Source organism: Panthera leo, chromosome B3 (assembly GCF_018350215.1).
Source record: "Panthera leo isolate Ple1 chromosome B3, P.leo_Ple1_pat1.1, whole genome shotgun sequence".
In the NCBI taxonomy this organism is placed as follows: Eukaryota; Metazoa; Chordata; class Mammalia; order Carnivora; family Felidae; genus Panthera; species Panthera leo.
This window is the reverse complement of record NC_056684.1, coordinates 81737585-81753105: the sequence shown is the minus strand read 5'-3', so window position 1 is coordinate 81753105 and position 15521 is coordinate 81737585. Positions and strand designations below refer to the sequence as shown.

Sequence of the window (15521 nt, the reverse complement as noted above, 5' to 3'; positions counted from 1 at the left end):
TCTAGAATAAGGGAAGTGATACAGAAAAGAGGAAGATAAACTGTAAAGAGGCATTTTCCACATGCCAGATAAATCATACTTTGTATGAACTCCATTAGTTTCCCTAATGTCCTAGAATTTCAGTGCACTTGGGTAAGAACACGAAGAACTTCATTCGGCATAACGTCAAGGTAGGGAGTGAAATGTAGTGCCCACCAACTACGTTGGTGCAGTAGCGACACTTGAGACTCTCATTTCCAGCTGTGGAATTGAACAGTTTATGACCTCTGTCCAGCTTATAAAGAATTCCATACAAACAACATCCTACCTGCACTGTGAGGCAAGAAGGGGTCCAAAGTACCGTAGGCTCCTACACAGACTGCCGAAATGTCACGTTCCTCAGCCAAACAATCCACTTCTGTCAGTTACTCCACAACCAACCAGCAGGTTAAAGCAGAGCACAGCTAGCCAAGATCTTGTAACTCAAGCAGACCTGGTTTTTAACCAGCTGTCACCGGTTAACCAGCTTTATGAACAACGAACATAAAACACAAAATATAACTTTTCTTTCCTTACCTGCACACTAACAGGCTTTGGACCTAACTGCCTACAAGTTATGAACCGTAACTACAGTAAGGTTTCAAATCCTCAGTCCCTCAGCTCCCAGACTGCTAACTGAAATTCCAGTCCACATGTGCCCCCTCACAATTAGCAGGGTTATTTTAGGCACTGACCTAAGTTCTCAGAGAATGTTAGCTGATGGCAAAGGGGTGTCTAATGTGTCGGTTGCTTGGTTACAAAAGAAAGCTCATTTGAGAAGCTTACAATCTGTGTGCAGGGCTTCCTCGATACCCCGCGGCATGGGTTTTTACTTTAGCTAAGGAGACACACTGAAATGGTGCAACTATCTTTTAATACCCAAAACAGCTCAGACCAATCATGAATAATAATAATTCAGTAGAGGCATGCAAGTGACTTGGACAGCTGTTTTAGAAAAGAATTTTAAGTTCTGACTGGCAGTGTCCAGTCATGTAGTAGACCGCTCCTCAGGAAGCCCCAGTGAAAGTAAACATACTGCCCAGAATATTGTCAAGATTATTCATGCCCTTCCAGGCTCGCATAGATAAAACTACAAATACAAAATACTCTGAACGTTCTTCATAACTAAGAAAGTTAGCTCCCCTTTAGAAACTGATACAGATCTGCTAAGGCCTTGTATTCCTAATAAACTACACCACCTACTGGTTAATGGGACTGTCTTATAGATACATATCTCATGGGAGAAATAACCAAAAAAGAAATAGTAGAAGAAAATTGCATTGTGCCTCTTACCAGTGAGCTCCTCCACGAAGCACTGAGCATTCTGACTCCCAGGGTCAGATAAATTCACAAAACTTTCAACTTCCTCATCAGCACCCTTCTCATGGTTTCCACGAAAATCAGAACTAAAGGAGAGCGCTTGAATTTCCAGGAGGGGTGGGGGGGGTAGATATAAATTAGATAAAAGAATTTCCTGGGTTGGAGATTTGCTGAGAATCACTTATAGGAACAATTAGCCAAACATCATTCGGAGAGAAGTTTAAATAAAAGGGTTGAAAATTCTATTAAGAATGGTCAGCCATAGTCTCCCTAAAGAGAGCACCAAATCAGATGAGGTTTTCAATCTCTTCTCTTGCCTTTGCTACTGCTCTCCTAATCTCTTGACAGTCTTCTCAGTGGTTACCTGGTCTGGAAGCCTCATGACTCCCCTCATCTGGCTTCATGTCCCCTCCTCAGTGCTCCCAGGCTCTGCTACTGCCCGACATCTTAATGGTCTGGTACTTCCTTCCTAGCTTCTCAAACAGCGCACTCTAGTTGGCAGTTGCTCTCTCAGGTTTATCTTTGCACAGATGGCTTAAAACACCACTGGGCCCCTAACAGACACCAATGAATGTTTGCTAAATAAATGAGTTCTGGGATGTTAGAGAATCACTAAAGAACCTTGGGCCTGCCTCTGCCTTCAACAAGCTCCTCCCGCCCTATTCCCACTTTCCTAAGATACTGTTAAGTCAGAGTGACCAGCAGTTCTGAGGTGGCACAATGGATGTCATATAGACTTCTTTGTTACAAAACTCAACGACTGTCTGACGAGGGAGCAAATGAATGAATAATGGCATGTCAGATCTTGGGTAGGAATATACTTAGAGTCCATTTCCAGCTTCCAACTCCAACTGGGCCTGGTCTAGTCAGTAAGTTTCAATGATAAATAAGAATCTGCTTTCCCAAAGCCAAAAGGCTTTTCCACAGCTCCCTCTCAGACAAGCAATTACTCTATTTCTTTCACACCCCAGCACCTGCTTCCTTTAAGCTGAGGTTCTTTCATTTATGATGATAATACAGAAAGGGAAGACACATCCAGCAGTCAAAACAACTCAGTGTGGATGAATCACAGACTATATGGCTACCAACTGGTGGCACTTTAACTTTCAAATTCTTCGAACAACTTTCAAGAGTAAGGAGAAAAAGCATATTTTCTACTAGAAGTGAAGAAAGTATTTGGACTACTAGAATATGTCTTAGGAGTTATCTTTTTCATTATTGGCTTTTATCTAGAATTTGATAGCATAGTCTGTGACAATTTTATTTTAGAAAAGAGAGAGATGTAACCTCAGTTCTATGGTCAGTTATATCCTGGCAGGAAAAAAAAAAGGAACATGTACTTCACAGGGTCCTATTTTTAATTCTCATTTAAATAGCTGTCAGCTCTTGCCAGCACAAAAGAAGAAAGATGATAAAATCAAAACAATATTTTTCTGATCAGAACCAAGTATTAATATCAGTCTGGAAAACTATGTTTATGTGAGAATTTACATATTCTTCAGAAAATTTAAGAAACATCTAAACATAATTTTCCCTAAGTCTGTCAAACACCAAAAGTTTATATGTATAAATATGTACATGCATATGTATGTGTGTGTGTGTCTGTGTGTGTGTGTGTGTGCATATATATATAAAATTTCCAAATAGAGGCATAGAAGCACTTGACAAAGTTAGCTGTAAGAGGGATTCTTCTAAGATTCCTATAAGGGAAATGTATTTCTTTAATGGCTCTCATTGTGAAATATAATCATTCATTTTTTTTTAAAACATTTTTTTAAAGGGTGCCTGGATGACTTGGTTGGTTAAGCGTCTGACTTCGGCTCAGGTCATGATCTCACAGTTCTTGGGTTTGAGCCCCATGTCAGGCTATGCTGACAGCTCAGAGCATGGAGCCTGCTTCAGATTCTGTGTCTCCCTCTCCCTCTGCCCCTCCCCACCTTGTACTCTGTGAGACAGGGGAGTGGCAGACAGAGTGGGAGAAAGAGAATCCCAAGTAGACGCCTTGCTGCCAGTGTGGAGCCTGATGCTGGGCTTGATCTAACAAAGTGTGAGATCATGATCTGAGCCAAAATAAAGAGTTGACCCTTTACCAACTGAGCCACCCAGATACCCCAATTATTCGTTTAATTATAAATTAATATGTTATAAAATATTCATTATATATTAAGCTCTGAGCTCAGCTCTTGGAATTAAAACAAAAAACAAAAAACAAAAAAAAAACAAAAAAACATGGCCCCTGTCCTCAAGGATCTTAGAATTTGGAGAGACAGCAGATAAGTAAATAATAATGTTTGAAAAGCACAGTGATGGTCTCTGCAGATGGTATCATGAGAATGAGAAGGAGGGGGTGGGTACCTTGCTCAGAATAAGAGAAGCTGGTCAGAGGAGGTGAGGCATAGCCAAGTTCTAAAGAACAAGTAAGAGGGAATCAGACCTGGATTTGGGAGGAAAGCATTCCAGGAAGAAAAGGCATCCTACAGGAAGACCTGGAAGCAGGAGAGTATAGGGCAGTTTGATGCAGGAGCTGAAAACACCTTGGTATGAGAAACCCAGAGTGCAAAGGAGGGAGTGAGCAGAGAGACAAGAAATAGAACTAGAAAATAAGAGAACTCATCACACCTGAAGCCAGCCCAGAGGAAGGGATGTCTAGGATCACAATTTACAGTACATCTTAATCCTAAGGGGCTCCTGTGGCCGTTAGTGTCAGAGGACTGCAATTACAATTGAATTCAGTCATGATTTAATTTCCCATTTGAGTCATGAATTCACACAGATCAAAATCGATTGTTGTTACAAAAACATTACATAACTGATGTTTTACATTACTCTCTCTATATATTCACAACGTAAATATAGATGTTATTATAAACATCAACTTCATTTTTAAAGGCACACATAACACATCCTAAAGCAATGATTCACAATCACGAAGTGTTGGAGTTGGAAATCTCCTGGTTCAATTTCCTCTTATTGTAGAGGAGGAAACCACGGTCCAGAGAGGTTGTCATTTGGTCCAGTCATATTCTAGGCAGGAACAGCCCCTGTACAAGGACAGAGGTTTCTGAGTATCCCATAGCACACAGTGCCTGCCTTTAGTATTTGCTGGGGGTGGGGGAGCGAGGCAAATATGTATAATATATATAATTTTATATATTACATATTATAAGCTATGAATTATAAGCAGCTACTGTTGGATTTTAAGCACAGTAGCAAAAGCTTGGATGAAAGTTGTATTTTAGAAGGATCATTCTCTGTTTTAATAGGAGGGTGGGATTAAGGGTCTTTTCAACAACTCAGAAAAAGAATGATGATAGTTGGACTTAGGCAAAGGCAATGGGAATGGAAAAGAGTAAACATATTGTAGAAACAATAGGGGGATATAACAGACATGATTTGGTAACCAGATGGACCTGGTGGGTGTAGAAACAGAGATGCTGAGCATGAGTAACTCTTCATTTCCAGGTATGGGTAACTGAGTAATCCTGGAGGAGGTATCTGATGGGATGCACATGAAGCGTTTGTGGAGAAAGAAGATGCCAGCCAGCCTTGAGATGAGCAGAACCAGCCTGCGATAGGTGCAATGATGGATGTCACAGCCAGATCATCTGCACATCCCACGCGGTGCTAAATGACATTCTTGGTATTTGAGGTAGTTTGTGCTACTTTCATTGCCTCCCAAGGTCTGGGCACAAATTATAATTCCTGATACCACTACTACACTTTAACAGTATCTTAAACTTCTATTTTATATCATTTCTTGATTTCCATTTCTGGTTGTGGCAGATGTGCCTGTGCAGAAAAACCATCTCACCGAGAACAGCTACACATGCTGAATAAAAAAGAATCAGTTTGGAGGCATCAGAGATTTGCCAAGGCAGCAGGGATTTGAGAGCTTAACATCCCACAGAGAATGGAAATTCAGAGATGAGATAGCTGGAACCATTTACCCCTTAAGGCCTTTGCAGATTTGTAAGCAAAGCTAAGAAGTTTAAAGCTGAGATTTCAGTTTTAGCCATTTTCACTGCTGGAGGGACGACAACTGGAGCTCAGAATCTACCAAAGAGAAGGGGCACTGGTAAAAATCCAACATTTTAGGGAGCTCTAAGGGAGCACTCCAGAGGAGTACAGGTAAACCAGAAAGTAGACCAGTTTTCACAAATGAAGACAATACATAAAAAAGATAATAATCATGACCAAGTTGGATTCATTCCAGGAAAGCAATGTTAGCTTAGAGTTTGAAAAAAAATTTTTAAAAATCATATGATAATCTCAATACATTCAGAATAAAAACATATTTACAACAATTTAAAAACATGAAAAAGGAAACATATGGTGACAGGAATGTAGAAAGACTTGGATAAAGAAACTTCTTGGATAAGAAGACTGAAGATTATGAAAATGTTAATTCTTCCTAATTCATCTCTAAATACAAAAAAAAATGCTAAAGCCAATAGAATTTTATTTGGTACGAGACAAGTTGATTATAAAATTTAAGTGGAAAAATAAGCAACAAAGATGGAAATATTTTGCAAATATCATTAATTTCAGAACTTTTAGTTGCGGGTAGAGATAAAACCAGCCAGATAACTAAAGAAACATTATAAAGCTATAATATATAAAGTAATATGGTATTTATACACAAATGAATAGATAAATGGAACAGAATATAAAGCTAGAAATAGAAATTGATGGAGTTGGCATCAGTGAGAGAAAAGACAATTTGTTCAACAGATATTTGGACACTATGGTACTATTGATCTTTGATTTAAAAAAAACTTTATATTCCCATATTTTTAAGATGTACATCAGGATAAATTCTCAAGTAAAAAAATATTTAAAATGTAAAAAATCAAAACTTAAAAGGATTGCAGGAAAATATATGAGAAAAATATCTGTAATGTCAAAGTGAGGAAGATTAGAGCATGACACAAAGCCCATAAGAAAAAACTGATAAACTCCACTGTACAAAAGTGTTATACTTCTATATGAAAAATAAAACATCAGAAACAAAGTTAAAATATAAAAGACAGACAAAAAAGCACTCACAAATATCTACATTTTCTGTAAGTTAACGAGTAAAAGAGCAACAATCCCAACAAAGTTTATTTAAAAAGTATTAGTATAAAGATTACATAAAAGGGAATATAATTGTCTCTTTTTTTTTTCTATCAAAGGTGGTTTTTATACAACTGATAAGCACTTTTCTACAGCTGCACTTGTGGAACATCACATGGCAAAAACAAAAGTTATTTTTCGCTAGACACTTTTTTCTTAAACCTTATTAAAAACGAGAATCGTCCTGCAGAGCCTTGGTAGCTCAGTCAGTTAAGCATCCAACTCATGATTTCTGCTCAGGTCATGGTCTCATGGTTTGTGAGTTCAAGCCCTGCACTGGACTCTGTGCTGACAGTGCAAAGCTTGCTTGGGATTCTCTCTCTCTCCCTCTCTCTCTCCCTCTCTCTCTGCCCCTCTCTCGCTTGCACTCCCTCTGTCTCTCTCTCAAAATAAATAAATAAACTTTTAAAAAATGAGATCGGTCCTAAAATATAAATATAGAAAGAAAGAAATTTAAATTCACAAAAAAGACCTGTACATTATCAAAAAGTCACTGAAATACCACATTTGGTTTTATAAAAATTCAAGTCCCTTTTGTTGTAAAAGGAACACAGCAATTTGTTGGTGTTGATGGTGTGGTTTCTTCCTGCAGGGGATGGGTTTTATTATTTTTTTACCTGCTTTCCCTAGCAAATACTCTTACGTGCTAAGAAGAGAAAATCCACCTAGCTCAAGAGGCAGTGAAAATGAGGAAAGAAACATGAGAAATGGCCCCTTTGGTCATGGTGCACCCCCAGCCCCCTTTCAGCTCCAACTTCTTCAAACTGAGGCTAAGATTCTACCCCACCTTCCTTAAGAGTGCCTGGTCCCTAGGGAAAGAAATGCAGCTGGAAGGGGATCACAAAGCAGGAACATGGAACTCCCTCAGCCACCTTCCCCGACAACAATAAAATTAATTTAGTACATTTTATATCAAAAAGAAGGGGAATAAAGAGTGCTAGGGTGGTAGTGGGGATGCTACTTTATACAGAGCGGTAAAGAGACAAGCTCTGATAAAGTGATATTTGAGCAGAGATCTCAAGGAAATGAGGACTGAGACAGGAGTGTATTTGGGGGAAGCATACCCCAGGAGGTCAGAAAAGCCAGTGCAAAATCTCACAAGTGGGAGTTTGCTTAGTATACTTAGGGAACCCCTAAATAAAACTGAACAAACAGGAGAGTGTAGGAGATGTAGCCAGAAAAGTTGGCAGTGGAAGAAGGAGAGACACACAGAGCCATTGCAAGACTTGCTTTTCCTCTGAGATGGGGAACCACTAGAGGATGTCACAGTTGGTTTCCTGGGAAGCAGACTCTACAGTGGATATTGGTGTGCAGGAAGTTTATTAGGGAGTATTCTTGGGATGAACTCTTGAGGAAGAGGAAGAACATAAGCAGGGTTGGGGAAAGTTGAGCTGTAATGCAGTCTCAAAGAATGCATCGGCTTACCTACATGGAGTTCTGAAATGGAGAAGACTCTCCAAATTGCCCCAAGGTAGAAGAAGAAGCCAAACCTTTATAGCCCAATGAGTTCTTAAACAGACCATAAAGATCGAGATTGCTGTGAGTTCATCAAAGGGTGTGCGAAGAGGAATAGGAAACCATAATTAGAGAAAAATTTTTAGGGATTACTGCTGTAAGGGAGCAAAGAAATGAGATGGTAGCTGGAAGGGAATGTACAACTTGAGGAAGAGTTCTTCCTCTTTCAGACTGTGATATTGTATAGCTTGTTTGTATACTGAAGGGAATAATGAAGGTTGCATTTGGTCTGGAAGGATTTATGTGAAATTGATAACAATAATTGCTTCTGGAGAGGGGAACTGTGAGGCAGGAGAATAAGGGGCAAGAGAGAGACATCCTTTTCAATGTTTGCCATTTTGTATCTTTGCATGCATTATGCACAAATCAGTCAATCAATAAAGTGGAACAACTAAAGCAGATCTTTGTAACACTGATCCAGAAAGAGATCCTAAAATATAATAGGAAGCAAGACAGTTGGTTAAACAAGAGCAACAAACATGCTTTAAAAATTACATAAATATGAATATAAATACGGTCTAGAAGAATATATGCCAAGTTGTTAATGGGGGTAAACCCTAAGAATATAAAAGGAAAGTTCTCACTTGTCTATTGTTTGATTTTTTTACAACAATCTTGTATATAAGGAAAATATGTATTTCACATTTTAAAAGTACTTTTACTATACATGAATCTGTAAATATGAATTAATTTTCTTTGTGTTAAAGCAACCAGGAAACCAACTAGATACTTTCCTGTGCCACTGGGATCTGCAGGCATGAGCACATGTGGGTAGGGCCAAAGAAGAATAAGAATAATCAGACTGGGGTTGATCAGATAGTGTACTGAACTCTGGCTCCTGAGAGTTTGTCTTGCATTGTTTTACCTACCAAACTTTACCTACTATTAGTGATACCTAAATTCAAACAAATAGTAAATGAAAATGGGTTTTTAAAAATCTTTGAGCTCCATACTAGTTTATGATAAATCACAAAACTGTTTCTTCTTTCCTTAAAATAGCTATGTGAGTCACTGTACACAAATATGTACAAATCGTGGAAAGAAATCCAGCATCAGAAAGCATGACTGACTATGAATGGGCACTGACTATGAATAGGGTACAAATGTTTAAGAAGAAAGCCCTTTGAATACTGCATATTGTGCTATTATTTCAATCATAAGATTTGAGGGCTTAACACAGATCGTCCATTAATTAACAAAGAGCCCATATAAGAGAACTCACTATTTAAGCCAGTTGTAAATTTTTTCACCTTCAAACATGACCCCAACATTCTCTTACTTTAGAGCTATGATTTTTTTCACCCAACTCTGAAGAATATAGTTCCACTTCTTCTTTATTCTGAATATCTAACATAGTAGCCAATGTTTCTCTCTCAACCAAGCAGCTGCCTATCATTTGTTTGAGTTAAGAAATGCAAATGTATTCACAATGCCCTACTCAAAGGAAGGCTATTAAGAGACAAACTCATACAAATAGGATTGGGGAGCTCTGTTCTCTCTTCTCCTCTCCTCAGAATACATTTTCCTCAACACCCTCTAACTTGAGACTAGCTCCTTCCTCATAGAAACTAATTTTATGCTGAGCCAAAGAGGGCAACATAGTAGAAATCAGGATCTCTAATTGTGAAGGGTGAATTCCATTGCACCGAGGAGGTTTGTTTATACTTCTATTCCCTATCTTAGTCCAACAATTCTCTCTTTCTCTAACCCATGTGACCAGGCTCTATACATGCCCATCGCCTGCCTAAAAGCCAAAACCACCTTTCTTCACTGCGAGTCATCATAATGTATTTTGTGTGTTCTGGGAGCTCCCCATAAAATCTACTCTAGTGTTCATCTTCCTTCCCAGACCTGCTCCTTAAGCAAACATTATCTCAGGCTAACTCTAGTTTTCCACATGCTGATTATGTTGTTTAGGCATTAAATACATTTTTGTGTTTTTTGATGGCAGAGATCCTCATTTGGCTTTCTCCCTGAGGACATTCAGTTCATCTTTAATCCTTGTCACCATGGCCTGTTAGCTTAGCTGCTGCTGCTTTACATCTTGACTCCAGTTGGAGCCTGGAATTTTCCTCCTCACTATTTACTTACTTAATCTTTCCAGTCATCTGTTTAGCAGAAGGACCTTCATCTCCCTAAAATCTATCCCTTGATTTCATAGATCTGAGTGTAATGTCTTCCTGACACATTTGAAGGCAATCACACAGGCACTTGGCCTGAGGGCACACATCCACAAGGGGGGGGGGGGCGCTTCTTGGCAACAATGTTCACTAATGTTGGCTCTTAATCATTGAATATGAAAACTTAAAACTTCATACATGGCTATGGTCAGTATATGCCTTTACTTTAAATCTTAGAGTTTACTTTTGGCATTTAGGGGTGATGCCAGTATGTCTGGAAAGCTATGTGAAAGATTCACTGTGGATGCTAAACCCCAGCCAGGCAATGCCTATTGACAGGAGAATCTAAGACTGTCATATGAGCTACATTTATATAGTGCTTACCATGGCCACTCATCATTCTAAGCATTTCACAGATACTATTTCATTTAATGCTCATTACAATCCTATGAGACAGATGCTATTATTATGACCATCATTTCACAGAAAAGGAAAATGAGGCACAGTGAGCTGCTTTGTGTAGCCATGTAAGAGGTGGGGCTGGAATCTGGACCCAGACAGTTGGGCTCCAAGCATCAACTCCTTTAACCACTACTCTAAATTGCCTCTCATTTGTAGCAAGATCTCTATAAATAAAATTGCTTTGCTACTGAAAAGATCCTGCTCAATTGATTTGGGGGACCAAAGTAGTAAATATACCGCAGAGCATTTTTGCAAGTCTGTGATACATACTAGACTTGGAACTGTGGCACTAAATTGGTTTGTCAGGACAGACACACACACATGGGAGCCAAGTTGCCTCGGAGCTGAGCTTCAACCAGCCAGGCTCAGCCACTCCTTGGGAGAACCGTGAACCCCACCCTCAGCTTCCCTCTTCAGCTGCTTCTACTTAGGGAATTTTTCTATTATTTTTAACTCTGGGATTCAGAAAGATCTGCAACTTGGTGCCCAACATCTAAGGGTTTTCATCTTTGTGTGACATTTAAAATGTGGCTAGAAAAAATTCTATATATGGGTCACAAGGCTAAAGTCCAGTAAGAGTCTTAGATTGCTATGCAAATATCTTACTACAATGTCTTTTTGAAGTGATCCACACAATGGAAGCTAAATTGGAACCTCTTCCAGCCCCCATTTAGCTGTTTGCTCTTAATCTGAGTAGAGTCTGAGCTGGCTCTGGGGCCTCCTGAATAAGAAGGCACTGCAAATTTTTCCCCAGGCCTCTCAATAATTTCTAAGGAGTTGACTCTATAGATCCACCCTCCTTCTCTGGCCTTCTGTTGGTAACCCTTTTAAAAACTAATCACCACAAGAATGTTAAGTGCTTGAGGCCAGAATTTTTGCCAGTTTTGTTCACTGCTATGCTAAGAAGAATGTCTGACATATGGTAGGCTCTCAATAAATATTTGCTGAACTGATAAATATATAAGATAGTAGAAAATACAGCATATAAATATGTCTTAAAACAATACATTGAACTTCTGTTTCAGCATAGAAACAAGAAAATTTAAAAGTATGAGGTAGATAATAATTGCAATGTTGTATAGTTGAAAGAGGGCTCAAAACATTTTTTATGGGGAGCTCAAAGAGCTAATAACAATTTCTGTCTACAGACTTGATTCATCAGATTAAAAAATTTTTTTAATGTTTATTATTTTTGGAGGAGAGAGAGAGACAGAGAATGAGCAGGAAGGGGTAGAGTGAGAGAGAGAGAGAGAGAGAAAGAGACAGAATCCAAAGCAGGCTCTAGGCTCTGAGCTGTCAGCACAGAGCCTGACCCAGGGCTCAAACTCACAAACCAGGAGATCATGACCTGAACCAAAGTCGGACGCTTAACCAACTGAGACACCTAGGTGCCCCTTGATTCATCAGATTAAAATGCACCTGAGTGGCTCAGTTGGTTTAGTATCTGACTCTTGATTTTGGTTCAGCTCATGATCTCATGGTCATGGGATCAAGCCTGGTGTCAGGCTTTGAGCTGAGCACCGAACCTGCTTGGGATTCTTTCCTTCCCTCTCCCTCTGTGCCTCCCCAGCTCATGCTCCTCTCTCTCAAAATACATAAATAAACCTTAAAAAAATAAAATGAAGTAAAATGCAAGGATTCAAGGAAGTGGGTTGGTGGTATGCAAGTGTTACAAACACAGCTGGTTTCTCTTGCATCTCTACATGAAGAAAATTCATTAAAATGCTTCTTTTGGGGCACCGGGGTGGCTTCAGTCAGTTAAGCATCCGACTTCAGCTCAGGTCATGATATCACAGTTTGTGGGTTTGAGCCCTGCGTCAGGCTTTATGCTGACAATTCAGAGCCTGGAGCCTGCTTCAGATTCTGTGTCTCCCTCTCTCTGCCCCTCCCCCTGTTCTTGCTCTCTCTGTCTCTCTCTCTCTCTCAAAAATTAAACACTAAAAAAATTTTTTTAATGCTTCTTTTGAAGCTTTGCTCTTCATAAAATGTCAACATACCTGCCTTCAGTCCTGCAAGACATCTTGCCCAAATCCCACCTTCAAAAAAGAACTGATAACAAAAACATTCACTAAACATGATAAATTGGGGGGGAATGCCTGAATTGGTTACAGTCAGTATGACAGCAGAATGGTATAGTAAATTAAGAGATGGTATAGTAAATTAAGAGAGACAAGTCTAAGAGACAAGTCTAGGGACAAGTCTAGAGACAGTCTGAAATTTAGTCTTAGCACTGCTATTAACAATTTTGATTCCTTAGAAGAGAAACAATCTTTGTGCACCAATTCTTTCATTTGTTAAGTGAGCTAACACTAGGACCCATGTCATAGAATGAGGATTAAATGTGATAGTACATGCATAGTACCTGACATAACATAAATGTTGAATAAAGGTTCACTATGGTTATTAAACACTCATAAGCCACCAAAAATGAAGTATAAAAGAAGACTGCACTAAGATTTCCATTCTTTTGCATTATGTTCACTGGGTTGTAGCTCTGGGTTCACTGTCAGAGAGAAAATTTAAACAAATATACTTCCTGTGTCTCAAAAATATAAAACTGAAAATGAATGTTCTAGAGCTGAGAAAGTGAACAAATGTATACTTTTCCCACAAATGAATGGAAACTTAGAGTTTCCATCTAAAAAAGTTAATATACCTCCTAAAGCAAGGAGCATGTGAACAATTTTTTTTAAATGTAACACAGAGATCTGAAATCAGAACAAATTTTGAAACATGAGTGAACCACAAATATTAAACAGAATTTATGCTAATCTTTCAAATTTCCATTTATCATTTATTTATTTAATGTTTATTTTTGAGAGAGAGACACAGTGCAAGCAAGGGAGGGGCAGAGAGAGAGGGAAACAGCATCCGAAGCAGGTTCCAGGCTCTGAGCCGTCAGCACAAAGCCCAATGCAGGGCTTGGACTCATGAACTGTGAAATCATGACCTGAGCTGAAGTCGGACACTTAACCAACTTCCACCCAGGTGCCCCTTCAAGTTTTTATTTAAATTCTAGTTAACATACAGTACAATGTCGGTTTCAGGAGTAGAATTTAATGATTCATCATTTACATACAACAGTCAATGTTCATGACAAGTACCCTCCTTAATACCTATCACCCATCTGGCCCATCACCCACCCACCTCCCTCCATCAACCCTCAGTTTGTTCTCTATTGTTAACAGTCTGTTATGGTTTGTTTCCCTCTCTCTCTTTCCCCCCCCTCCCATATGTACATCGGTTTTGTTTCTTACTTCCACATTTAAGTGAAATCATATGGTATTTTTCTTTCTCTGACTAACTTATTTTGCTTAGCATAATACACTTTAGTTCCAACCATGCTGTTGCAAATGACAAGATTTCATTCTTTTTTATGGCTGAATAATAATCCATTGTATATATATACCACTTCTTTATCCATTCATCTGTCAATGGACATTTGGGCTCTTTCCATAATTTGGCTGTTACTGATAGTGCTGTTATAAACATTGGGGTGAACGTACCCCTTAAAATTTGTATTTTTGTATCCTTTGGGTAAATACCATAGTGCAATTGCTGGACCGTAGGGAGTTCTATTTTTAACATTTTGAGGAACCTCCATACTGTTTTTCCACAGTGGCTGCACTAGTTTGCATTCCCACCAACCGTGTGAGAGGGTTCCCCTTGCTCCACATCCTCACCAACACCTGTTGTTTCTTGTGTTGTTAATTTTAGCTATTCTGACATGCATGAGGTGGTAACTCATCATGGTTTTGATTTCTATTTCCCTGATGATGAGTGATGTTGAGCATCTTTTCATGTGTCTGTAGCTACCTGGATGTCTTCTTTGGAAAAATGTCTATTCATGTCTTCTGCCCATTTCTTAATTCGATTATTTGTTTTTTGGGTATTGAGTTTGCCAAGTTCTTTAGAGATTTTGGATACTAGTCCTTTATAAGATATGTCATTTGCAAATAGGTTGCCTTCTAGTTTTGTGGATTGTTTCCTTTGCTGTGCAGAGCTTTTTAACTTTAGAGATTTTGGATACTAGTCCTTTTAAGATATGTCATTTGAAAATAGGTTGCCTTCTAGTTTTGTTGATTGTTTCCTTTGCTGTGCAGAAGCTTTTTAACTTGATGAAGTCCCAACAGTTTATTTTTTCTTTTATTTCTCTTGCCTCAGGAGACATATCTAGAAAAATGTTGCTATGGCCAATGTCAGAGAGATTACTGCCTGTGCAATAATTTTTAGGCCTCACATTTGCTCCATTTCAGGTTTCACTTTAAATCCATTTTGAATTTTATGTAGGGGAAAAGAAAGTGGTCTAGTTTCATTGTTCTGTGGGTGGCCGTCCAGTATTCCCAATACCATTTGTTGAAGAGATTGCTTTTTTTCCATTGTGTATTTTTTCCTGCTTTGTGGAAGATTAGTTGGCCATATAGTTGTAGGTCCTTTTCTGGATTTTCTATTCTTTTTTTCTTAAGATTTTATTTTTGAGCAATCTCCACACCCAATATGGAGCTCAAACCCACAACCCTGAGATCAAGAGTCTCATGCTCCACTGACTGAGCCAACCAGGCATCTCTCAGTTTTCTAGTCTTAAACAGAATTTTTAAGATAAGTGCAAGACCAAGTAAGCTGAAAACATATCCTACAAAGAAAACTTAAATCCTCATCTCCCTCAGAAACTAGTTTCCTTCAAGATGCAATCCCTATTTCTCTTCCATTTGTAAACCATAAGCCAGCCCCATCTGGAATTTAGTTTGGTTACAAATAAATTTGTCAGTATGTTTACCTTGAAATGTTTTCTCTCTCCTCAGAGAATTCTTCTAAGGACAGTTATCCTTAGATATCACTTAGAATCACTCAAAATCACTCAGTTGTTAGTTTTAAATCAGAAACTTGTCTATATATGTAGAAGTTGAATCATGTGAAATTACCTGTATTTAACTGCCTTTGACCTAAAAAAAAATCAATTTCATATGGTTC

At 38.7% G+C, this 15521-nt stretch overlaps 1 protein-coding gene and 1 long non-coding RNA gene across 15 annotated transcripts in view; one reads left to right on the top strand and one right to left on the bottom strand.

Annotated features, from left to right (window-relative positions):
* Nucleotides 1–15521, bottom strand: part of AKAP6 (A-kinase anchoring protein 6) — a 554746-nt gene that overhangs the window by 323840 nt on the left and 215385 nt on the right. The window contains exons 1-2 of one of the 14 annotated variants that reach the window (XM_042942951.1): nt 1703–2046; nt 1312–1437 (exon numbers count right to left, since the gene is read on the bottom strand). The exons of 12 other annotated variants lie outside the window; for them this stretch is intronic. In XM_042942951.1, coding sequence (XP_042798885.1) covers nt 1312–1341 — 30 coding nt within the window. In that variant the 5' untranslated portion in view covers nt 1342–1437; nt 1703–2046. Of the gene's footprint in view, nt 1–1311; nt 1438–1702; nt 2047–15521 lie in introns of those variants that run through there. One more of the 14 variants, XM_042942952.1, reaches the window with a different exon arrangement.
* On the top strand, nt 2141–4986 carry LOC122222441. Its single transcript, XR_006203757.1, has 2 exons — nt 2141–2207; nt 4801–4986. It is a non-coding gene; the product is annotated as an uncharacterized LOC122222441 (long non-coding RNA).